The sequence below is a fragment of the Schistocerca piceifrons genome, chromosome 11, assembly GCF_021461385.2.
Source record: "Schistocerca piceifrons isolate TAMUIC-IGC-003096 chromosome 11, iqSchPice1.1, whole genome shotgun sequence".
Taxonomy (NCBI): domain Eukaryota; kingdom Metazoa; phylum Arthropoda; class Insecta; order Orthoptera; family Acrididae; genus Schistocerca; species Schistocerca piceifrons.
The window spans coordinates 26,226,418-26,251,605 of record NC_060148.1 but is presented as its reverse complement, the minus strand read 5'-3'; the positions used below and the strand labels follow the sequence as shown (position 1 = coordinate 26,251,605).

The following is a 25,188-nucleotide window of genomic DNA, read 5'->3' as shown; positions in this document are numbered from 1 at the left end:
TGACAGTTTTAATCTACCGGGAATTTCAAATTGTTGCACATTCCACTGCACATTCTGGATGCAGTCCCTTAGGTTGTAGCTAAGCCATTGCTATACGGTATGCTTTCTTCCAGGAGCACTAGTACCGTCAGGTATGCCTCACAACTTCTGTGAAACTAGGGAGGTAGATGTTGTTCCAGTGGAGGTATAGTTGTGAGGGCGTGTTGCAAAATGCAAAGGTGCTGTATTCAAGTCTCAGTCTGGCACACAGGTTTAATCTGCCAGGAAGTTTCAAGCAGTCAGATGAAGGTCAGCATGCAGAAATGGCTGAGATAGTGACGAGGAGTAGATGCTGATGTAGATTGGTGGAAAACAGTAATATTCCTTTGTCATCAAGTTTTGTCTTGCTTAATTACATCTGTGCCTATGTTTCTAGGAACCTAGACACGTTCTCTTACTTCAGTGTTGTTGGCTCCCACATTGCTGCTGCAGTCATCAACTGAACAGTACATGCTTGGCAGTTCTGCCCTTCGTCTCACTGTAATTTTTTGTTTTCGAATTTTTTGTGATCTTTTGAGTGGTGAAGGTGGTCAAGGAACAGTTGTAAAGTTTGTTAATGAGACGTGTGACTGACATGTCATGTAGAGTTTCTGTGTGAGGGTAATATCTGTTCTACACAAGTCTACAAGTCTAGTGCAATATTAATCTTTTTGTCTTTGTTATTGTTTCTTGAAGTTGCCTCGAAAGTGCCAATAAGTGCCAATATGTTTTTAACCTTGGTATGCCACTGCAGTTTACTACATTACTTATTGTGTTCTAGCTGTTGCCTGCAGATGTGCTTGCATATCACCAACACCATCACTGCCCAATAAACGAGCAAGCGCCGCATCACACTCTACGGGGTCGATTTATTTTTCTTGCTTTTAGGGATTGATTTTTTTTTTTTTTTTTTTCCTTTAAATTTTTGAAGTAGCCTATGTTCGTCCTCAGCGTTCAAGCTGTCTCTAAACAAAACGTCATCCAGATCTTCAACTTTTGTACTCCTGTCTTCCTCAGTTGCATGTAATATTATGGTATATTGATAATTTTTATTTTTTGGTCTGTCTGACTACTACTGAATCAAACACAATTTTCATGCCATACGCGTTTCGCCTTTATTCTCTGCAAGGAATCTTCAGTGGCCTGGAATATGTACATATTTTTTACTATTTAGTTTACATTTTGGGGCAATGTACCTATAGGTTATAAACTGTTCTGGTGGTTGCCAGAATGAGATTTTCACTCTGTAGTGGAGTGTGCACTGATACGAAACTTCCTGGCAGATTAAAACTGTGTGCCAGACCAATACTCGAACTCGGGACCTTTGCCTTTCGTGGGCAAGTGCTCTGCCATCTGAGCTACCCAAGCATGACTCACGCCCCATCCTCACAGCTTCACTTCTGCCAGTACCTCGTTTGGAAGGTAGGAGACGAGGTACTGTCAGAAGTAAAGCTGTGAGGACGGGGCGCGAGTCGTGCTTGGGTAGCTCAGTTGGCAGAGCACTTGCCCGCGAAAGGCAAAGGTCCTGATTTCGAGTCTCAGTTTGGCACACAGTTTTAATCTGCCAGGAAGTTTTAGTTCTGGTGGTTGGTTTTTGTTATGATGTAATAATATTTTAAATTCTACTTACAGATTGAGCATACAATTTTCTACATATTACGTTTCTATTCCATTTTTGGTGTTGATCCTTTTCTTATAATTGCCACTTTGGGTTTTTTCCACATTTCACAGCACTAGAAACTGAACACCTAAAGATGAGGATGCAAGGTTTTGCTTTGTGTTGCCAATTGTCGGATGTTGTTACCAAAGATTGAATGTTATTGTCAACTTTTGAGCGTAATTTTGGAAGTATTTGTGATCTGATTGCATGCACACATTCAATTGTTGGCAATGACATCTGGCAGTTGGCAACACAAACCAAAACATTGCACCAAAACAAGTGTTCAGTTCCTAGTGCTGTGAAATCTGGAAAAAAACCCAAAGTGGCAATTATGAGAAGAGGAGCAGCTCCAAAAATGGAACAGAAATGTAATATGTAGAAAATCGTCCGTGCAACCTGTAAGTAGAATTTAAAATATTACTAATGATAGCAAAAACAGCCATCAGAACTGTTTATAACCTAAACTAAATAGTAAAAAATATGTACATATACCAGGCCACTGAAGATGCCTTGCAGAGAACAAAGGCAAAACGCGTATGGCATGAAAATGGTTTCATTCAGATGTAGTCAGACGGTCCAAAAAGTAAAAATTATCAATATACCGTAATTTTCATCAAAATCATTTCACCAGTTTAGTTACAAAAATTTAAACAATAAAGATACTTTTTCATTTAATATTATTAGTAGGAAGTATGAATTAAACACATTGGCAATTGTATGAGCATATTCTAGCTGTTAACACGGCAACACTCACATGCCTGTGTAATGAAATGAAATGTGCGTATTGCTTTATTGGCTGTGAGACCCCATTTGGCAGTCCCGAGTGGAGAAAATCTGACTGCCCGGGAATCGAAGTTAGGTCCTCTTGATTGAGGGTCAGCAAAGATAACCCCAAGTCTGTGAGCCGGTGATGCATATAAGTAGTTTTGTTATGGTGAGCGATGGTGACGGTACTAAAATAAAATGTGGTCTTTCTAAAATAATTAAAATAGCATTAAACTAATGAAGAAAGAAAAATAAATGATTTGTAGTTTGTCACAGTGGAAACTATAATATTTGTACGTACAGTAACATTATGTGCCCTCAAATATCTTTCTGTTACCCGTGGCAGTGCTCGCATATCGTAATCAAATGTAGCCTCACTATGTATCTCTGTTTATCATAGAGCATTTCAGCGATGCTGTTGTGAGTCTTCGAGCATCTCAGAAGGTATAAGAGATGTGTGACACTAAATGGCTAAAATATGACACGTTTATGTATCGATACGAAAGAAGGAAAGTTGCTACTCACCAAATAGCGGAGATGCTGAGTAGCGATAGGCACAATAAAAAGATTCACACAATCATAGCTTTCGGCCATTAAGGCCTTTGTCAGCAGTAGACACACATACACACACGCACACAGCTTCCACACACATCTGCGGTCTAAGAGAGCTGAAACTACACTGTGAGCAGCAGCACCAGTGCATGATGGGAGTGGTGACTGGGTGGGGTTAAGGAGGAGGCTGCAGCGGGGAGGGGGAGGGATAGTATGGGGGGAGTGGCAGTCAGTGAAGTGTTGCAGTTTAGATGGAGGGCAGGAGAGAAGGTGTGGAGGGGGAGGGGGTAAGTAGCGGAAAGGAGAGAAATTAAAAGACTGGGTGTGGCGGTGAAATGACGGCTGTGTAGTGCTGGAATGGGAACAGGGAGGGGGCTGGATGGGTGAGGACAGTGACTACCGTAGGTCGAGGCCAGGAGGGTTACGGGAACGTAGGATGTATTGCAGGGAAAGTTCCCACCTGCGCAATTCAGAAAATCTGGTGTCTGTGGGAAGGATCCGTATGGCACAGGCTGTGAAGCAGTCATTAAGGTGAGGGATACCACGTTTGGCAGCGTGTTCAGCTACAGGGTGGTCCACTTGTTTTTCGGTCACAGTTTGTCGGTTGCCGTTCATGCAGACAGACAGCTTGTCGGTTGTCGTGCCTACACAGAATTCAGCACAGTGGTTGCAGCTTAGCTTGTAGATCACATGACTGGTTTCACAGGTAGCCCTGCCTTAGTTAGTGACCGGACTGGAGTAGGTGGTGGTAGGAGGATGTATGGGACAGGTCTTGCATCTAGGTCTATTACAGGGTATGAGCCACGAGGTAAGGGATCGGGACCAGGGGTCGTGTAAGGATGGACGAGTATATTGTGTAGGTTCAGTGGACACCAAATACCACGGTAGGAGGGGTGGGAAGGGTAGAGGGTCGGACATTCCTCATTTCAGGGCATGACGAGAGGTAATCGAAACCCTGGCGGAGAATGTAATTCAGTTGCTCAGGTCCTGTATGGTACCAAGTTACGAGGGGAACGCTCCTCTGTGGCCGGACTGTGGGAGTTTTGGAGGTGGTGGGAGACTGGAAAGATAAGGCACGGGAGATTTGTTTTTGTACAAGGATGGGGGGATAATTACGGCCAGTGAAGGCTTCAGTGAGACCCTCAGTATATTTAGAGGGGGACTGCTCGTCACTACAGATGCAACAACCACGGGTGGCTAGGCTGTATGGGTGGCAGCTGTCGAAGAGGAGGTATTGCTGGTAGTTAGTAGGTTTGATATGGGCAGAGGTACTGATCTATCCATCTCTGAGGCGGAGGTCAACATCTAGGAAGGTGGGTTGTTGGATTGAGTAGGACCAGGTGAAGCAAAAGGGGTAGAAGTTGTTGAGGTTCCAGAGGAATGTGAATAAGGTGTCCTCACCTTTACTATCTGGATTGATTATTCGCATTCCTCTGGAACCTTAACAACTTGTCCCCCATTTGCTTCACCTGGTCCTACTCAACCCAAGAACCCACCTTCCTAGATGTTGACCTCCACCTCAGAGATGACTACATCAGTACCTCCGTCCATATCAAATATACTAACCACCAGCAATGCCTCCAGTTTCATACCGAGAAGTCCCTTCCATCCAGCCTAGCCACCCGCGGTTGTTGCATCTGCAGTGACGAGCAGTCCCTCTCTAAATATACTGAGGGTCTCACTGAAGCCTTCACTGACTGTAATCGTCCTCCCATCGTTGTACAAAAACAAATCTCCCGTGCCTTATCTTTCCAGTCTCCCACCACCTCCTAAACTCCCACAGTCCCTCCACAGAGGAGCATTCCCCTCGTAACTGAGTACCATACGGGACTGAAGCAACTGAATTACATTCTCTGCCAGGGTTTTGATTGCCTCTCGTCGTGCCTTGAAATGAGAAATGTCCTACCCACTATCCTTCCCACCCCTCCTACCGTGGTATTCCGCCGTCCTCCGACCCTACACAATATACTCGTCCATCCTTAAATGACCCCTGCTCCCAATCCCTTACCCCGTGGCTCATACCCCTGTAATAGACCAAGATGCAAGATCTGGCCCATACATCCTCCTACCACCACCTACTCCAGTCCGGTCACTAAGGCAGGGCTACCTGTGAAACCAGTCATGTGATCTACAAGCTAAGCTGCAACCACTGTGCTGCATTCTATGTAGGCACGCCAACCGACAATCTGTGTGTCCGCACGAACGGCAACCTACAAACTGTGGCCGAAAAATAAGTGGACCACCCTGTAGCTGAACACGCTGCCGAACGTGGTATCCCTCATCTCAATGACTGCTTCACAGCCTGTGCCATACGGATCCTTTCCACCAACACCAGCATTTCTGAATTGCACAGGTGGGAACTTTCCCTGCAATACATCCTACGTTCCTGTAACCCTCCTGGCCTCGACCTTTGTCAGTCACTGTCCTCACCCATCCAGCCCCCTCCCTGTTCCCATTCCAGCACTACACAGCCGTCATTTCACTGCCACACCCAGTCTTTTAATTTCTTTTATTTTTATTTCTCTCCTTTCCGCTACTTACCCCCTCTCCTCCCACCGTATCTTCTCTCCTGCCCTCTGTCTAAACTGCAACACTTCACTGTCCCCCACTCCCCCCATAGTATCCCTCCCCCTCCCCGCCCCAGCCTCCAGCCTCCTCATTACCCCCACCCAGTCTCCACTCCCATCATGCACTGGTGCTGCTGCTCGCAGTGTGGTTTCAGCTCTCTGAGACTGCAGACGCGTGTGCAAGTTGCGCTTGCGTGAGTGTGCGTGTGTGTATGTGTGTGTATTGCTGACAAAGGCCTTAATGGCCGAAAGCTATGATTGTGTGAATCTTTTTATTGTGCCTATCGCAGCTCAGCATCTCCGCTATATGGTGAGTAGCAGCTTTCCTTCACTCGTATTGTTACATTCCATCCTGGATTTTCTATTGTTTACATGCTTATGTATAATGTTTGTATGCAAGTACGGATTAAACACATTTAGGATTGTGTTAGCTTTGTATTTGTTATGTTGAATCAAACAATAAAAGTCTTTTCACAAATATGATAAAGCTCAAAAATTGAAGAGTAAATAGTTTGTCCAAAGAGTGCTTGTTGTTCCATATTTTGCATTATATGCTTAAAGTCAGTAAATATCTTGTACTACACGTGTTCTAATGTAGCCTTTATTCTTCCTCAGCATTCCAGCTATCTCCGTGCCAAATTTCATCCCACTCGGTTCAGCGGTTTAGTTGTGAAGCGTGGCAGACAGTGTTACTTTCGCATTCGTAACATCAGTAATAATTACACATGCCGTATCACCATTGTAGAGAATTGTGCTAACTGTGGTGTATTTTGCAGGACTTCATCTGTGAAGCAGACTTCACCTGTGAACCAGACACAGAACATGGCAGCAAGGCTGACAGAGGCGGCTGAATGTGGCAGAGTGGATGAGCTGCAGAACCTGCTGGCCGAAGGTGCACCAGTTGATGCGAGAGATACCAGTGGGTTTACAGCCCTGCACCTGGCAGTGATGAACGCTGGTACAAGTATGTTCTCCAGTTCGAACAGAGCCTCAGATGTGGGACTGCGCACTGTCAAGTGTCTGCTGAATGCGGGGGCAAATGTCAATGCGGAAGACTGGAACAAGCAGACACCTCTGCACCTGGCTGCTTATCGAGGCAATTTGAAGATCCTGTGGGTGCTGCTAACGTCGCCAGTGCAGTTAAATGCCCGCGATCGTTGGGGGAAAACGCCACTCCACTGGGCTGCCACCACCACAAAGAAAGAAGCGGCGAGGATGCTGCTGCTTGCCGGAGCGGACAAGAAGGCGAGGGATGGAGAAGGTTTTACCCCGGAAGATATGGCGAGCTCATCCACTAAACAATTATTCATTGTGTTTTGAATGTTGTGTAAATAAGCTTTCTGCTTTTGTACCTCTTAAATTTTGTGAAAATGAGTAATTTAAGTCTACTTTTCCAGTTGTATCAAAGAAAACTTTCTAATAAAATATTTTGCAGGATTTCTACTCCATTGACTGCTATTAATGTAGTGATGAAATTAACAATGAAATGAATACCCGTAGCTGCATACAGGCATCACTACATGTCGATGGGGACAGTTGAAAATGCGTGGCCCGACCTGGACTCGAACCCGGGATCTCGTGCTTACGTGGCAGACGCCCTATCCGTCTGAGCCACCGAGGGCACGGAGGGTAGTGCGACTGCAGGGACTTGTGTCTGGCACGCTTCCTGTGAAACCCACATTCCCATCTCACATCTTCATATATAAATAATGTAGTGACAGTTTTGTTGTTACCCTCGACACTGTGAAACTAATTTGTTAATCACCATTAATAGTATGAATTTGCAATTCTGTGGCATTTATAATCAATATTTATGTGCTGGGTGCACCGGTTACAGGAATGTAATTACTTTTCATTAAAGTAATCTGTTTTATTAATGAAGTGATTTGTTTTGGGCCTTGCAACTCTACCAATCCGTGTGTGGTAAGTCAGGGATTCTTCACACACTGTTCAGTCCATATCTAAGTACTTATTTTAATGCTGAAGCATGTTACTTTGGATATGCAGAAGAGATCAGGACTTACATTTATGTCTTCAAAGGGTTCCAGAGGTCAATGCAATGCTTCATCAAACACTAGTGATGAGATGTCAAATTAGTAAGCGTATTGTGATCAGTGACATAGTTTAGTTCTAACAGGTAGTCTACCATAGAAAAGATGGTATTCTATTTTGTGCTGGTATATTGCAGTGCCTGATGCTCTTTGTATATTTAGCTCCTTTTGAATCATCAATTTTTTCTTGAGGAAAGTTCAGTTGATTGAAGTGCAGTACGAGACATCTGTCAACAGCTTGCTAGAAGTTGGATATTTTTCTAGTACACAGCATACTGTTATCTCCATTTCCTTAGCTGATAGGAAGTACAGGTGATATATTCACTTGCCACTCAGAAAGTCACACTAATGTATATATCTTGATGAAATTTTGCACTTTGCACAAGTGACGTGCAAGATAAGAGGAAGATCAATGTCTACATAAGATTTTTGTAATCTGACTTGAAACATATATGTATATAATGTATAACATATTTACCCAATTATAAGACAAAGATTTTCCCAAATTCATTGTTAAAAAAAATACAGGGTCATCTTATTTTTGCAGATTAAACTGTTGCTCCTGAGGTCAACATTTTTATGTTGTTTAGTAGAGTATATAGGTGTAGGCATACATTTTTCGGGGGCTTTCTTACATTTAGAGGTGAAGCTGTGGTTATTGAGGTAAGTGCAGATTTATTTTAAAGAATTTGGAAGGGCAGGGCTTAGGAAACAATACTTGCGTTCCAACACTCTTGATATTTTCCGGTACACTGAAGTGATTGATACAGGATTGATGTTGCTCAAATAATCATGCAACGCTGACATCTGTGGTGCTACTGCAAGAGATATGCAAGAAGTTATGAAGTAGCCACTACAGCAGTCTACTGTTCTGACTAAAATTTCAGTTTTGTGAGACACATGAGGAAGTAGCATTAAATTCTATCGTCTCACAAATTTTTGTCTTATTTCAACAGATTTGCAGTAAGGTATTCATACGTGCACGCATAACATGTACGAACATTAATGCCGCTCTTTGAGTAATGGTAACATTCAAAAACGGAAATGTTGTCCTTCAAAAAATATTAGTTAATTCAGAACTCAGACCAGTATTTTATTTTGTTATGAGAGACTGTAATGATTTACTTAGTGGATTGCAAATGAGAAATTCGGTCACTGTTAGTGTATTAGAATACCATTTAAACATGTCACGGAATTTGGAAGGCAAATAGTGACCCCAGCTTGGCTGAAAGCAAGGATGATAGCAGGGAGGGTTGCGTTGAGCGAGCAGCAAATTTCGTAGTGTTGCCAACCGTGGGAATCCATGCCACATACTTTGGCTTTTATGAACATCATTTTTGTACTACATTTAAACTGCGTTTGCCTGAATCCATTTGTAGTCAGAATCAAACTGACTTAAAATTTGACAAATGCTAAGAATAGTATTCATTTCTCCAGGAGACTGTAAAAGCCTGGACAGTGGCCAGTGGTGTATTTGTGTTGCAATGTTGTTGACACTCACCATGATGTATGACTAGAATGAAAGGGGATGTCCAGTTAGTTCCATACAGGAAATGAGTGCGTCAGGTGGGTGATATGGTCGGAAGCAAGAAAGAAAGTAAGCAAAATCTGATAGATATTTGGGGAAAAAAAACAGCTGTGTTCTCAGGTCCCACCTCAAAGACAATGTCAGAAAGAGCAACACATTAAGAAGAAACAGCCAAATGTTTGTGACAAAGAAAATATTAATTTCACAGCTGTGCTATTAGGAGGATGATAATGGTTAAAAATAATGATACCATTGACTAAAGAGTTTGCAAGCAAAAAAGGTAGACCATTTCTTTTCATTTATTTTACTTGTAGTATTGTCAAAATGTAGACAGTCAATACATGGCATAAGTTTAGAATAGGTATGATGTTAACTTTTTGGCAGATACTTTGCCAGTAAAACCGGGTATAATTTTGAGTAGTCAGAATATCTAAAAACAAATTTTTTTCTCAAGGAGCCTCATAAAGAAAACGTCGCCTTGTATTCAGGGCCGTCTTAATTATTTGCCGATTTATTTCAGTTTCTATATGATCCCCAAATGGACAATTGGGCAGACACAGGTTATATATTTTGTAATGTACACAATATATAAATACATATATGAATTATAAAAATGTATAAATGTATGTATGTGTGTATGAATGTATGTTCTATGTCTCCTAAACTGCTGGACTGTTTCCAATCAAACTCGGTATGCATATCATACTGTCTGGAAAGAATCACTGTGGGGTAAGAACGACCCACTTATCAAGCGGGTGGGGGTGAGGGTGAAACAGCAGTGTATCCCATGATGCGAGAATACCCATACTTTAGTCATCCGGTGTCTGTGAATGAGAGCATTTTGCTTTGCAACGAACTTCACACACAATTCTCGCTGGTGACCCCTTTACAAAATTGTGAAAGGAAGAAAGTTTGTCACTACTTAAGTTTTCGCCGTTCGTGCGTAAAACTGCCTCATGAAGCATGATGTTTAAATTTATTACTTCTAACTGTATTCATTTCACATTCTGCAGGCAGTATTCATTTACCCCACTAAATGTACCAGAAAAATACATCATCGCACAAAACTTAGTGCAGGAGATACAGCATCATAAACACTGAATGGATGAAAAACTACTGTATCATGCTAGACATTTTAATTTATTACTTCATTGCAAACAAGTCAATTGCAACACATTTTGCAGACAGTATTCACATATGCCATTGGATGTACCTACAAAAATGTTTCATTGTATGGCACACTTAAGGAGACGCAGCGTCGTAAACGTGAGCGTGAGGAAGTGTCGCATCGTGCGTGACATTTTAACGTATTATTTATTTACTACTAAATCTATTCACAATACATTGCAGACAGTAGTCACATATATTACTGGATGTACCTGGACAGTTGGTCATTGTACATAACATAGATTAGGGGATGTGATGTCATAAATATTAATCTGCTTGAAAATAAAACTTCCAGGGTGAAATTTGCTAGACATACAGGTGTAATACAAGGTGTGTTGGGAAAGTAGTGATGCTGAGTTCTCAGAATTCTATACAACAATTCAAGCAAATAACACAAGTAGTTTTATTTCAATAAAGCAGATTGACAATACTTAGTGTTGCAAGCGATGGGTGACAGGCAATACAGGGTGATTCAAAAAGAATACCACAACTTTAAAAATGTGTATTTAATGAAAGAAACATAATATAACCTTCTGTTCTACATCATTACAAAGAGTATTTAAAAAGTTTTTTTATCACTCAAAAACAAGTTCAGAGATGTTCAATATGGCTCCCTCCAGACACTCGAGCAATATCAACCCGATACTCCAACTTGTTCCACACTCTCTGTAGCATATCAGGCGTAACAGTTTGGATAGCTGCTGTTATTCCTCGTTTCAAATCATCAGTGGTGGCTGGGAGAGGTGGCCAAAACACCATATCCTTAACATACCCCCATAAGAAAAAATCGCAGGGGGTAAGATCAGGGCTTCTTGGAGGCCAGTGATGAAGTGCTCTGTCACGGGCTGCCTGGCGGCCGATCCATCGCCTCGGGTAGTTGACGTTCAGGTTTCATAACTAACCTTTTTTGTAGGACTCTCCATACAGTTGATTGTGGAATTTGCAGCTCTCTGCTAGCTCTGCAAGTCCATTTTCCTGGGCTGCGAACAAATGCTTGCTGGATGCGTGCTACATTTTCATCACTCGTTCTCGGCCGTCCAGAACTTTTCCCTTTGCACAAACACCCATTCTCTGTAAACTGTTTATACAAACGTTTAATACACCACCTATCAGGAGGTTTAACACCATACTTCGTTGGAAATGCACGCTGAACAACTGTCGTCGATTCACTTCTGCCGTACTCAATAACACAAAAAGCTTTCTGTTGAGCGGTCGCCATCTTAGCATCAACTGACGCTGACGCCTAGTCAACAGCGCCTCAAGCGAACAAATGTACAACTAAATGAAACTTTATAGCTCCCTTAATTCGCCGACAGATAGTGCTTAGCTCTGCCTTTTGTCGTTGCAGAGTTTTAAATTCCTAAAGTTGTGGTATTCTTTTTGAATCACCCTGTATAATCAGTCCTGTGCTATATGCACTGTTGAGGCAAGTTTGTGGATCACTACTAATTGGTCTCGTAGCACTGTCTGCTAGGCCGTGCTAATACCCTGCGATTACTTTCCAGTAATGTCTGTATACTGAGCGGATCTCAGCAGCAGAGGCTGGCAGGAGCGGCACTCGTATTCATTTCGGCTTGAGGGCGCGCCTGTTGTGGTGAGGTCCTATTCGTGCACCATTGGCAGACGTCATTTCGCTGCCTTCTCTGGTCTTGCATTCTTAGTCTTTGTTCCGGCACTTGTGATTACACCAGAACATTTTTATCCACTGAAGTTTTTATATTTGTTTATTTATTTATTTATTTTTTTTTGGTAATATTGTCCCTTGTCCAAGTGGTTCCCTTTGACAGCTACACACCCACTGAGTCGTCGTACGTAGTCAGCGCTGCTTAAAGGCTTCAACTGGTTGGCATTTAACATGTCGGTAACACTCTTTTGAATGCTCTTCAGAGTCCCAAAATGTCCTTTACGGCTTTTTCAATTTAATAAGGACTCCGATCAGGTAAATAGGGGATGTGTAGCAACTGGAATGCTCTTTGAGGTCAAAAGTGCCATGATGAAAGTGGCAGTGTAACATGGGATGTTGTTACGGAGCACCCACTTGTCTGAAATTGTCACTCAATTCGCCCTCTTCCTGAAACTTCAGAGGATATACTTGTAAAACACTTGATTGTCAATTTGTTCTGGAGGAACAAATTCTTTATGTGCAATATCCCAACCGTCAAAAAAAGCAAATCCGCTTTGTTTTCATCTTTGATTTGCTCGTATGAGCTACTTTTGGTCAAGATGTCTCTGTGTGCTACTCCTCACCCTGTCGCTTTCTCAGAATCGTACTCGCAAATCCAGAATTCGTCACCTGTGTTCGCACGACTGATCCATTCTTGGTCTTTGGAAATCCTTTCAAGAATAAGTGTGCACACATTTTTTCGACTGTCTTTCTGCTCGGTCACGAGGTTCTTCGTCACCGTGTTGGCACAAACATTTCGTATGTGCAGATCTGTGGTCAAAATTCCTTATTGTTAAATGTCGGTGTGATCTCACAATAGCGTGCACATCCTCAGTGTTTTCATCTGGTTTTGAAGTGGAAGGTCTTCCTGAGTGAGGTTCATCTTCAATGTGTTCTCGACCTTCTAAAAATGATTTGTGCCAGCGAAAAACTTCTGCTCTTATTCTCCGTAGTGCATAGGTCCACTTAATTCTGCTATTCCATTTTTGTAACACACAACAAAAACAAAACTTCACTGATAGCGCTTTCAAAAATCACTTGATGACTATATGGAGCTGAAATTGGCACAGAGTATTTGGAAGGGGATAAACACACTGGTCTGCACAAGCGGAGCAACACAGCATTGCCAGATCAATATTTTCAGCCTCATTACTTTTCTCACATCTCGTGTATGCGTGAAGTATGTTCCATAACGTGAATGCAAACAAAGCCGTGGGTAAAGAGCTCATCCTAAACTGCTGGAATGATTTTGATCAAATTTATTACATACGTTATTTACAATCTGGAAAGATACTGTGAGATTAAGAACCGCCAGCCTTGTACTGGTGTCAGTGTGATAATGTGGAGAGAGAACGGAGGACAGGCAGATGGACAGAATTGTGGGAGGGGGAGATGGACCAACAGAAGCCTGCCATACATAAAAATCCAGGCAATTTTCAGCTAGTTCCAACAAATGATACACTTACACTATAGGAGTCACGAATGATGGTGGTAGAGTTCGGGCTTGTTCTGCACCTACATCGTGCATATGTTGACAGTCCACAAGCACTCAGAAGTGTTGAGAGTGCTCTAGTCTGAATGCCGTTGCTAGTGCGTGCATTAAATGTGATAATAGCGAGTTGTTTAGTGATTTTATATTTCATTTGTTGCGAGTCATCATTGCTGATGGTGGTGGTAAGTGATAAATCCTGCATAAACAAGCGAGAGACATAATTTGTTGGATATACACTTCCTTCAACTGGAAAGCTTCCCATGCGCTTACCGTAACTGTCGCTTGGAATCGTCAACAGTGCCATTCTCGTCAGTGCCTCGAGATCTCGCCAGTCCCTTGAGATCTCGACACGCACGAAGCGCCATCATTCGTGGATTGGACAATACAGAACTAAACAAACTCTGTATACTGCAGAGTATTCTGAGATATGTCTCATAAAAGCAACAAGTACAAGTAAAGGTATATAAAAATGAGGAATTTATACAGGTCTGAAATCAAAAATTGCTAACTGCAAAGCAAATGAATGTGTTTTAAACTCTGAAAGTATTTGCAGAGTAGTCTGGAATCCCATTACAAGATCTGAATAATTGCAGTCAAGAAAATATAATATAAGTTGACTAATGATCTCGACGAATATTTGGTAAATTGCACTTATCTGTATACACTTCCTCAATAATTGTGCATTGGGTGCAGAAATCTACTTAAGCAACAGCCAAGAAATGTTAATTTTCTTGCTCACAAACCACTTTATATTAATAAGCCTATAGATGAACATAACAAGTGCAAACCAGACTATTTACTGTAATTATAAGGTGTGCAACATCTTTCCCAAATGTCTCAAGTTTACAGTTCACTGTCAGTGCACAAAAAGTGACAAAATGCTATAGGCCCCTCCCTGTTGTATTCAAAACAGAAAACTACATGCATAATATATATACTTCTACTAACAAAGAGATAGAGGGGCTGGCCAGTACTTACCTCAGCTCAGTACAGCTGATAGATACACAAAAAAACAGAACCGAAAATTTACGTTCCTAGCTTTCGGAACAGATGTTCCTTCATCAGGGAGGAGAGGGGGAGAGAGAAAGGGAAGAAGGGAAAGTAGATTCAGTTACTCACAACCCAGGTTATGAAGCAACAGGGAAAGGAAAACAGGGAGGGTAGCAAGGATGGAGGCATGGTTGTCAGAGGGAAGCCAAAGATATTTTACTGTAAGTACTATGCCAGCTTCAAACCAAAGAGGATGCATACAGAAGTAAAGAGGTATATATTATAAAGATAAACACAACTATGTAGGATGAAAAGATGCGTGAATGGCTAAAGAGGAAAGGGAAAGAGGAGAAGACTGAAGAGTAAATGGGAGTGAGGTTGTTTAACGTAGGTTCAGTCCAGGGGGATGGCGGGATGAAAGGATGTGTTGGAGTGCAAGTTCCTATCTCCGCAGTTCAGAGGGACTGGTGTTGGGTGGGAGAAGTCAAATGGCACGTACTGTGTAGCAGGTTCCTAGGTCCCTAGAATTATGCTGGAGGGCATGCTCCGCTACTGGGTACTGGACATCTCCTAGGCGGACAGTTCGTCTGTGTCCGTTCATGCGCTCAGCTAGTTTAGTTGTTGTCATACCGATGTAAAAGGCTGTGCAGTACAGGCATGTCAGTTGATAAATGACGTGTAGTTTCACACGTGGTCCTGCCTTGAATTGTGTATGTTTTACCAGTAGCAGGGCTGCAGTAGGTGGTTGTGGGTGGGTGCACGGAGCAGGTTTTGCAGCGGGGTCGGTTACAGGGGTAGGAACCGCTGGGTAGAGAAGGTAGTCTGGGAATATTGTAGGGGTTAACAAGGATGTTAGGGGGGCGACGAAAGGCAACTCTGGGTGGTGTGGGGAGAATTTTTGTTACTTCAGCAGTAACAAAATCTCAAGTGAACAACTGTTTCATTTTACATCTTATCTGTCAGTTATAGTGCTAGTTCCCACCTGCAGAGTTCTGAGAAACAGATGTCTGGAGGAAGAATCCAGATGGTGCAAGTGATGAAACAAGCACCGAGGTCATGACGTCGTGTTGTAGAGCATGTTCTGCAACAGGATACTGTGTGTTGGCTGTATACACCTTCTGCCTGTGCCCATTCATCCTGACCAAAACTGGATGGTAGTCATGCCGATGTAAAAATGTCGAATAGCATTTACATAACAGCAGGTATATGACGTGGCATTTCGGAGGTGGCTCTCCCTTTGATAGCAATGTTTTCCCAGCTACAGGACTGGAGTAGGTGGTGGTAAGAGGGTGCATAGGGCAAGTCTTGCAGTGGGGATGGTCACAGGGGTAGGAGCCATAGGTTAGGGAGATGGGTGCAGAAGGAGCATAGGGTATGACAAGGATGTTGCGGAGATTGGGAGGGTGACGACTAGCTATTGTAGGTGTGATGGGTAAAATCTCAGACAGAACTGATCTCACTTCAGGGCATTATTTTGGTTTGTTGCACGTACTAACACGAGTGCACAGCCTAACAAACTAAACTGAGTACTCAGCTAGCAAACGTGCCACTTATAAGCGTTACTTGCACTGGCTTGTTGATCGCGGAAACGCTTGTAAGTGTCAGCCACAGCGAACGTGTTAATTTTGACATGGAAAGGATGCTTTCCATGTCAAACATTCCCTCCCATACCGACTTGGCATTTGAGGCAAACATATTTGTCGAGATGCAGACTCTTTACACCAGTACACCACCACTCTCACTTTAGCCTTCACTGGACATAATTATCCCAACAGCCTAGTTCAAAAGCACATTTCCTGGGTCATCACTTCCAATCCTGGTACTGCTGATCCCTCAAAAAAAAACAACTTCGGTGCATACTACTAGTCACCCAGTATTTTCTTAGTCTTTAATGTATCAATCAGCTACTTTGACAAGGCCGTGACTTCCTAAAATAATGCCCTGAAATGATACCCGTTCTGTCAGAGATTTTGCCCACGACATCTAGAATAGCTTTTCGTTGCCCTCCCAATCTCTGCAACATTCTTTTCAGACACTGTGCTCCTTCTGCACTCATCTCCTTACCCTATAGATCCTATCCCTGTGACCATCCCCACTACAAGACTTGCCCTATGAACCCTCCTACCACCCCCTATTCCAGCCCTGTAAGTAGTGAACCATATGCTATAAAATGGAGAGACACCTGCGAAACCACACGTCATATACCATCTGTTATGTAAACACTGTTCGATTTTGGTTCCACAAAAAGTTTGGACACAAAGCTAGAAACTGTGTGGTGCTGATCAGTTTTCCTAGTGGAAACCTTAATAAGAACGCAAACATTTGTAGTGTACAGTGCTCTCAATGCTACAGTAGCAGTGCGCAGGTGTTCCAATAGAATGAAGAAAGAAATTAAATGAAATAGAATGAAAGAAAGAAATTCAGAATGCAGTTTTTTGGTCTATTTGGGTTCTGAGCCAATGTCAGCTACTTATCGTATCTCAACGGTGGCAGACAATACACACGTCAATTTGTACAGTGAATGGGAGATTTTGTTACACTTCTGTCCTAATTTTTCACCTACTTAGGGTTTTTTTGTCAGTGCCTCTATCTTAGGAGTTGATTTTCTGGAACATTTTGAAGTGACGGCAGATCTAGTGAAAGGCTGTTTCATCAGTACTAAAGTTGACAACAATTTACCTTTTGCAGATCCTGTACTGGTTTGCAATGAGTGTGTGAGTCCCGGTGTGGTCTGTACAAAGATTTCTGTGGTGCATACTTCGGATCCACGAGACTGGTACTGTTGTGTCCCAAGCGTGGGTTTTGCAAGGGACTGAGCGACACGGTTTGTGAAAGGGATTTAGCCAGTTGACCTTAGTGAGAGAGAGACTTTTCATCTGGCTAAGATGTTGAAATCCCTGGTGTGAAGGTACAAGGCTAGGAAGTGGGTAGAAGTAAAATTTCCCGAATGTTACACAAGTTCTGTTTTATTCAGAAATAGTACAGATTGCACTAACTGCTTAGTGATTGTACCTACAGGATGGCCAAGTCTATTACAGACACTGTGGGTAACTTCCACCACTCTGCCTGACTGAAGCTCTTCAGTACCTTCTGTCCACACTAGCACCCTACGTCAGAGTCCCGTGCCACTGCCTAAACATTCGGCGACTATCTCCAGATGCCTGCCTACAGCCCGCTCCTCGGCCTGAGTCGGCTGCTGCTGTCCACACTGACTACCTCAGCCCTCCCTGCCCCAGACTCCTCCTTACACCCATCCAGTTGCCACTCCCATAATGGACTGGTACCATTGAGCATCTCTGTTATTTTGAGAAAAGTTTTTCTTGCATAATTTTATAGACCAGATACTATTTTTATGAAGGCCACCCTAAACCAAATTAAATACATAACATAAATAAATAAATATACGAGGGTAAGTCTTATAATCTGCAAAGTAGTTAAAAACTTTTATTGTAATCAAATAGGAAACTTCAACTTTCAGCGTAGTCTCCTTGCGTTTCAACACACTTGGTCCTTTGTTGTACAAGCTTCCTGATGCCCTCATAAAAGACAGTTCTCAGTTGAGCTGCGAGCCAAGAATGTGCCGCTTCTTTCACTGCTTCGTTCGAGGCAAATTGATGGCCCCTTAATGCCTGTTTGAGTGGACCAAATAAGTGATAGTCTGAAGGGACAAGAGTGAGACTATATGGAGGATGATCCAGTTCTTCAAATTTGTGGTTCTGGACCGTTTCTGCAGTGTCGGCAGCAGTATGCGGACGGGCATTGTCGTGCAACAACACGACACCTTTTGACAGCAATCCTCGGCATTTGCTTCGAATTGCAGGCTTTATCCTGGCAGTAAGCATCTCACTGTAATGTACACTATTTATTGTTGTGTCCCTTTCCCCATAATGTTCCAGTACTGGACCTTGTGTCTCTCAAAAAACTGTAAGCACCAGTTTTCCTGTGGACGGTTGGGTCTTGAACTTTTTCTTGCATGGCGAACTTGGATGTTTCCATTCTGTACTCTGCCATTTACTCTCCGGCTCGTAATGATGGATCCATATTTTGTCACCAGTAACGATTCTGTCTAAGAAGTTGTCACCTTCGTTACCATAGCGATCCAATTTTTTTTTGCAGATGTCCAAGTGTGTTTGTTTATGCAACTGTGTGAGTTGTTTTGAGACCCATCTGCAAAAACTTCATGAAACCCAGACTTTGTCAATAGTTAATCGTCTGTATAAGAGGATCATTTCACGTGAACGCTCAATGGTTTCTTCATTTGTGGCAGTAAATGGTTGTCCGCCTCCTTCATCATGCATAACAATCCATTCGTAGACGCTCCGTTACGGCAAAACACTGTTACCTACTGTACCGAAAGTCTTCGATGAATTTCACTCCTGATACGGCTTCGGAACACAAAAAATGGATCACTGAACGTTGCTCTTCTTTGGTGCAAACAGACAGCAGAGCAGCCACGATTAACAGCACGGCAGCGATAACAAAACTAAACTATCAGCTTGAAAATTGCAAAGACATAACAACAAATAAACAAAGCATGCATCATCAACATAAAACAACAGAACTACCAAAATAAACAAAAATATAACTAAAACTTCTTGGCAGATTAAAACTGTGTGCCCGACCGAGACTCGAACTCGGGACCTTTGCCTTTCGCGGGCAAGTGCTCTACCATCTGAGCTACCGAAGCCAGGCTCACGCCCGGTACTCACAGCTTCACTTCTGCCGGTATCTCGTCTCCTACCATCCAAACTTTACAGAAGTTCTCCTGCGAACCTTGCAGAACTAGCACTCCTGAAAGAAAGGATATTGCGGAGACATGGCTTAGCCACAGCCTGGGGGATGTTTCCAGAATGAGATTTTCACTCTGCAGCGGAGTGTGCGCTGATATGAAACTTCCTGGGAGATTAAAACTGTGTGCCTGACCGAGACTCGAACTCGGGACCTTTACCTTTCGCGGGCAAGTGCTCTACCATCTGAGCTACCGAAGCACGACCCACGCCCGGTACTCACAGCTTTACTTCTGCCAGTATCTCGCCTCCTACCTTCCAAACTTTACAGAAGTTCTCCTGCGAACCTTGCAGAACTAGCACTCCTGAAAGAAAGGATATTGCGGAGACATGGCTTAGCCACAGCCTGGGGGATGTTTCCAGAATGAGATTTTCACTCTGCAGCGGAGTGTGCACTGATATGACACTTCCTGGCAGATTAAAACTGTGTGCCCGACCGAGACTCGAACTTGGGACCTTTGCCTTTCGCGGGCAAGTGCTCTACCATCTGAGCTACCGAAGCACGACTCACGCCCGGTACTCACAGCTTTACTTCTGCCAGTATCTCGCCTCCTACCTTCCAAACTTTACAGAAGTTCTCCTGCGAACCTTGCAGAACTAGCACTCCTGAAAGAAAGGATATTGCGGAGACATGGCTTAGCCACAGCCTGGGGGATGTTTCCAGAATGAGATTTTCACTCTGCAGCGGAGTGTGCGCTGATATGAAACTTCCTGGCAGATTAAAACTGTGTGCCCGACCGAGACTCGAACTCGGGACCTTTGCCTTTCGCGGGCAAGTGCTCTATCATCTGAGCTACCAAAGCCAGGCTCACGCCCGGTACTCACAGTTTCACTTCTGCCAGTATCTCGTCTCCTACCATCCAAACTTTACAGAAGTTCCCCTTGGAACCTTGCAGAACTAGCACTCCTGAAAGAAAGGATATAGCGGAGACAAGGCTTAGCCACAGCCTGGGGGATGTTTCCAGAATGAGATTTTCACCTTGCAGTGGAATGTGCACTGATATGAAACTTGCCCGCAAAAGGCAAAGGTCCCAAGTTCGAATCTCGGTCGGGCGCACAGTTTTAATCTGCCAGGAAGTTTCATATCAGCGCACACTCCGCTGCAGAGTGGAAATCTCATTCTGGAAAAATATAACTAAATTGTGGATAATAATTGACTTATCCCCATATATGCTGTCAGCATAAAATTAAAAACATAAGTCTCTATTAAGGCTACACTCAACCCGTCCCAGTATTACTATATGAATTCTTTAAGGAACACATTACATACCATACCTACATTATGTTATTACAAGAGAGATGTAACATTACCATTATTTTTTTATAGGCCAGGCTACAAGAAAAACTAACTCAATAATACCAATCAGTTAACTCTTTCGGTAAACATTGACTTGTACCTGAGTAAGACACTTTGGTCTGATAGTCTCCTTAGTAAATGTAAGAAAACAGTTGTGCACACATTCACGATATCTACACTGCTCACTGCTGCATGCAACAATGATGAAGGTAAAAAAATATACTGGTATCATTTTATTCATTCCATATTAGTTTTCTTTCTTGCGGGAAACCTCTATTTTATACATTTCTTTACACTTTACACTGTGATCAGAATTAGCACTTTACCCATAAACGACGCAAGCTGGCACTTTGATCAAACAACTTTCATGATTGGAAACATTCAAAAAACATGAAGGTAATTTTTTGGGGCAGGTAAGATGGCAGATGTGAGCTTCAAGTTTTTGGAATTGTGACAACTTTCCTTAGTTTTACCTCAAGGGTGACTCTGGTTGCGCTGTGCTCAAGCCATGGGCCCACAAGTCTCTCTTGTGGACCTCATAAAGTTATGTGTGATGTCATTATGATGTGTGCACGCAAGACCACAGACGACAGAGGCTGCATATCAACTTCTGTGATCATTGCAGAAGCTAAACTTTGGTAGCCATTTTTGCAGACGAAAGAAGCAGTTTATTATATCTTCAACTAGCTTCGCACCCGCTGCTTTGCTTATGTAGACTGTATGGCCTGCAGAGATTTCTTTTTGTTTTTATTTAATCGAATTTTTATGTTGTTCAGGAACTGCAACACGTTCCTAAGCTTTCACACTAATTAGAGCCATATAAGCACGGTCTTTTCCGACTGTACTTCTGACCAAAAAAGTGATTCTCACTTATTTTACCCCTTAGTTGTTGAATTTCCAAAAATGCTAAAACACATATTTTTTTTATTATTTTCTGACTGAGAAACCAAATACCGCTATAGAGGGTCAAATGATCGGAGCAATTAAGCTAGTTAAAGATAGGAGTTTTACACTAATGAATTTAGTTAACATGTGAAGAAATGTTTGGAGCCAGAAGTCGTATGTGTGTTACATTCTGCTGTACAGCTGATTGGTATGTTACCGTGATGCGAGTGGATCAACAGAGTGTCGAGTTAAGCAACACGAGGAAGAACACTGAGTCACCAACCAGTGAAGGATGTGACAAGAAGCAGCCGTCCACACACAAGAGTGTCAACATTGAGGGCAGTACTCGGATCAGTTACAGCGACCGAGCGACACCAGAATATTCTACCGACCTACTGGTGCTGGAGAGTTGCAAAATTCAGCATCAGAAAGCTGTATTTAAGGACCGGCAGCCAGCTCGTCATCATCGACCTTTGTGAGGCGTCGGAGTGACACAGAGCTCGAGTCACTCGGCGCTGCCACCAGTTCGTAGTCGTCAATATCATCGCAGTCATAATAGTCACTATTGTAATGCAGTGCCTCAGTGATGCTGTAGTCATCAGTATCACTATTCTTGGACGCCGTCAGTAGGCAGCAGCCTGTAGTGGGAGTCATCGCTTAAGGTATTGAGGTGTCTTGTCAGAGGGGCGTTCTGAACACAATTTCAACACAAAGCAGCTCAATAGGCTGTGGAGTGGAAGGGGTAGGCTAGCAATAGAACAGTGCATCACCATTGACTAGACACTCATTTATTGAACACACAAGTCAGGTATTACCCAAAAGGAACAATCAGTACGAATTACAAAATATTATTCTTTTCCTTTAAGTCACTCAAACATTTAAACAGGCAAATAGCAATCATTTAACTGAAAGCCTTTTAAGGAAGCAAGACCAGAAAATTTGAATGACGAGTTTAAATCATATTTAAATAGACTCTGACCGAGCACATATTTTAAAACGAAATACTTCCTTTGAGGAACCAGCGATCAAAATTAATTACATAATCCTCAACAACCATTTTACATCCAAGACATTTAAGATTAAACAGTAATATATAACATCTGAGAGCTGCAGTCCCAAGTTTTAAGCAGCACGTTTCAGATGGACTGCACTGCAAAAGTACAATACAAGTCTCTCAGAGGATCTCCCCGCACAGGAAGTTACTGCCGCAATCGACAAAATATCAACATCATTCCATGTACAGACCTAAAACAAACTAAAAGCTCTCTTAAGTTTGGTACAGTTAATTCCCATTCAACAAAACATACATCACAAGTCTAGCCCTAGGACGGCACCGACACCCCGCAATTTAGCACGCGAAAAACTACAGTGATGCACTCGTCACGTATCCTTACAAAATCCGAGAACAGAGGCTGGCTCTCCAATAGCGGAACATTTAACCACGCGCAGCGTGTGGGTTTGTGGGATGCTGATCTCGCCCTTTACCTCAACACCAGTTCAAATACTAGTCAGCCTACAATCTTGAACCACCATACACATTCCTTCAGTTACTGCATAGAAAGCCAATGTGATAGGCAAACAGACCAGCATATGATAAAAGCTTAAGCAATTTCCTTACTAGACAACCCTTATGAATAGTAGCCGTAATTTTTTTTTTTTTTTTTTAAATGTGAGCACACCCACAATCAAAAGACAAACAATGCCAGTCATAAGGACAGTAGCACATAAGCAAGTAGCAATGGTAACTTCTGCTTAGATTGGCTACAAATCAGCGTGTGATTTAACACACCAGAGAACAGTCTTTACAACGTAACCATCAATACAATAGAAAATTACTCACACGTGTACTCCCCCACAATTTCGATTTGAAAGCCATAGACAAAACGTGGAGAACGTATCACTTAGACCAACATAATGGTGCTCCCTCAGCTACCCCAAATAACTGACTCCCTCAGTTGCACAGCAAAGAACCAGACCTAATGAAACCACCACAGTTTTCGCCTCTAAATTGTCACAGTACAAGTGAGAATCACAAATGTAATTTTACATCACCAGTTCCCGTATGGTCAATGCGAGCGCCTGATTTTCACCCATTTATAACGGCAGGCAGCAACATCGTACAGAAAAGAGTGTAGACACGAGCTCTTACCAATTCTCTGCTCCGAAAGCAGCCACCGCAACTCTCGGGAACCACTGGGACATCCAATGCAAAAATTGTTACTCCTTCGCACAAATTACAGGACGCCCGCTTCCCGCTGCTTGCTATGGTGCCTTCCGTTCAGAGCCAATTTGTATATCCGTGCGATAGGTCCGGTCCCACACTCGCCGCATCAACCCGGCAACCGTCTTCCACCACGTCCCGGAGCACACACCCCCACAGGACTTCGCCTCGTTACTCCTCGCGTAGGCCCCAGAGGGCACTGCTTACCGCCCTGACCGTGGCAGGAAAGATAAACCACCAGAGTGGCACTATCGATATGAGCCGCCACGGCTCAGGTATGTTAGGGTAACACACTGTCACCATTGTCCTGCGACGCTGCCTCCACAAACACTGTGACCGGGGGCGGAGCCGGGGACACTGGGCTGTCGACGCTAAAGAACCACCCGCCAGGGTCGGTCGCTGAGACGGGGCACTGACCTGTCCCACTGTGTCACCACCTCACACCTCCAGCTGCGATCACAACAGAGACCCACGCGGTTCTGTCTGCCGTGGTACGACCCGGTGAGGCCGTAGTGCCACTGCTGAGGCAACAGATTCCAGTTATGCCAGAGCATCTACAGTTGCAGCAGTGGGCACACGTGTGAGCATCCACCGGTAATCTTTGGCATTGTCAAGAATATTACGAGAGGAAGCAGACCTCACCCAGAAATCCGACGTATTGCAGTTGATCGATGAATGTTGTTGTTCTGCCATCAGGAGCCATCTGTGCACACATCCCCACCGTCCTCTTCCTCATGTCCAGCAAAGAACCCACGTTCAAATCTGGAGACGGGCAGTGGATTCCGTGCCTTCTTACATCTACATCTACATCCATACTCCGCAAACCACCTGACGGTGTGTGGCGGAGGGTACCTTGAGTACCTCTATCGGTTCTCCCTTCTATTCCAGTCTCGTATTGTTCGTGGAAAGAAGGATTGTTGGTATGCCTCTGTGTGGGCTCTAATCTCTCTGATTTTATCCTCACTGTCTCTTCGCGAGATATATGTAGGAGGGAGCAATATACTGCTTGATTCTTCGGCGAAGCTATGTTCTCAAAACTTCGACAAAAGCCCGTACCGAGCTACTGAGCGTCTCTCCTGCAGAGTCTTCCACTGGAGTTTATGTATCATCTCCGTAACGCTTTCGCGATTATTAAATGATCCTGTAACAAAGCGCGCTGCTCTCCGTTGGATCTTCTGTCTCTCTTCTATCAACCCTATCTGGTACAGATCCCACACTGCTCAGCAGTATTCAAGCAGTGGGCGAACAAGCGTACTGTAACCTACTTCCTTTGTTTTCGGATTGCATTTCCTTAGGATTCTTCCAGTGAATCTCAGTCTGGCATCTGCTTTACCGACGATCAATTTTATATGATCATTGCATTTTAAATCACTCCTAATGCGTACTCCCAGATACAGTACATAGAACTTTACTTTTGAATTCATTGAACACCTCTCGCACGGCCCTCCTCACATTATACTTTGCTTCGCATAATTTTTGTTTGCCTGCAAGGCGTTGGCTATGTTTATGTTTACTGTGAAGTTCCCTTTGCTTCCGCAGCAGTTT

The 25,188-nt window shown here is 43.3% G+C and overlaps 1 protein-coding gene across 4 annotated transcripts in view; it reads left to right on the top strand.

The window, feature by feature from the left end:
- LOC124720337 (protein roadkill-like) overlaps positions 1-6,999 on the top strand; it is a 28,868-nt gene extending 21,869 nt beyond the window's left edge. For all 4 annotated transcript variants that reach the window (XM_047245655.1, XM_047245659.1, XM_047245654.1 and 1 more), the window contains exon 3: positions 6,339-6,999. In XM_047245655.1, the coding sequence (XP_047101611.1) occupies positions 6,339-6,882 (544 nt within the window). In that variant the 3' untranslated portion in view covers positions 6,883-6,999. The remainder of the gene's footprint in view (positions 1-6,338) is intronic.
- The last annotated feature ends 18,189 nt before the right edge of the window (positions 7,000-25,188 follow it).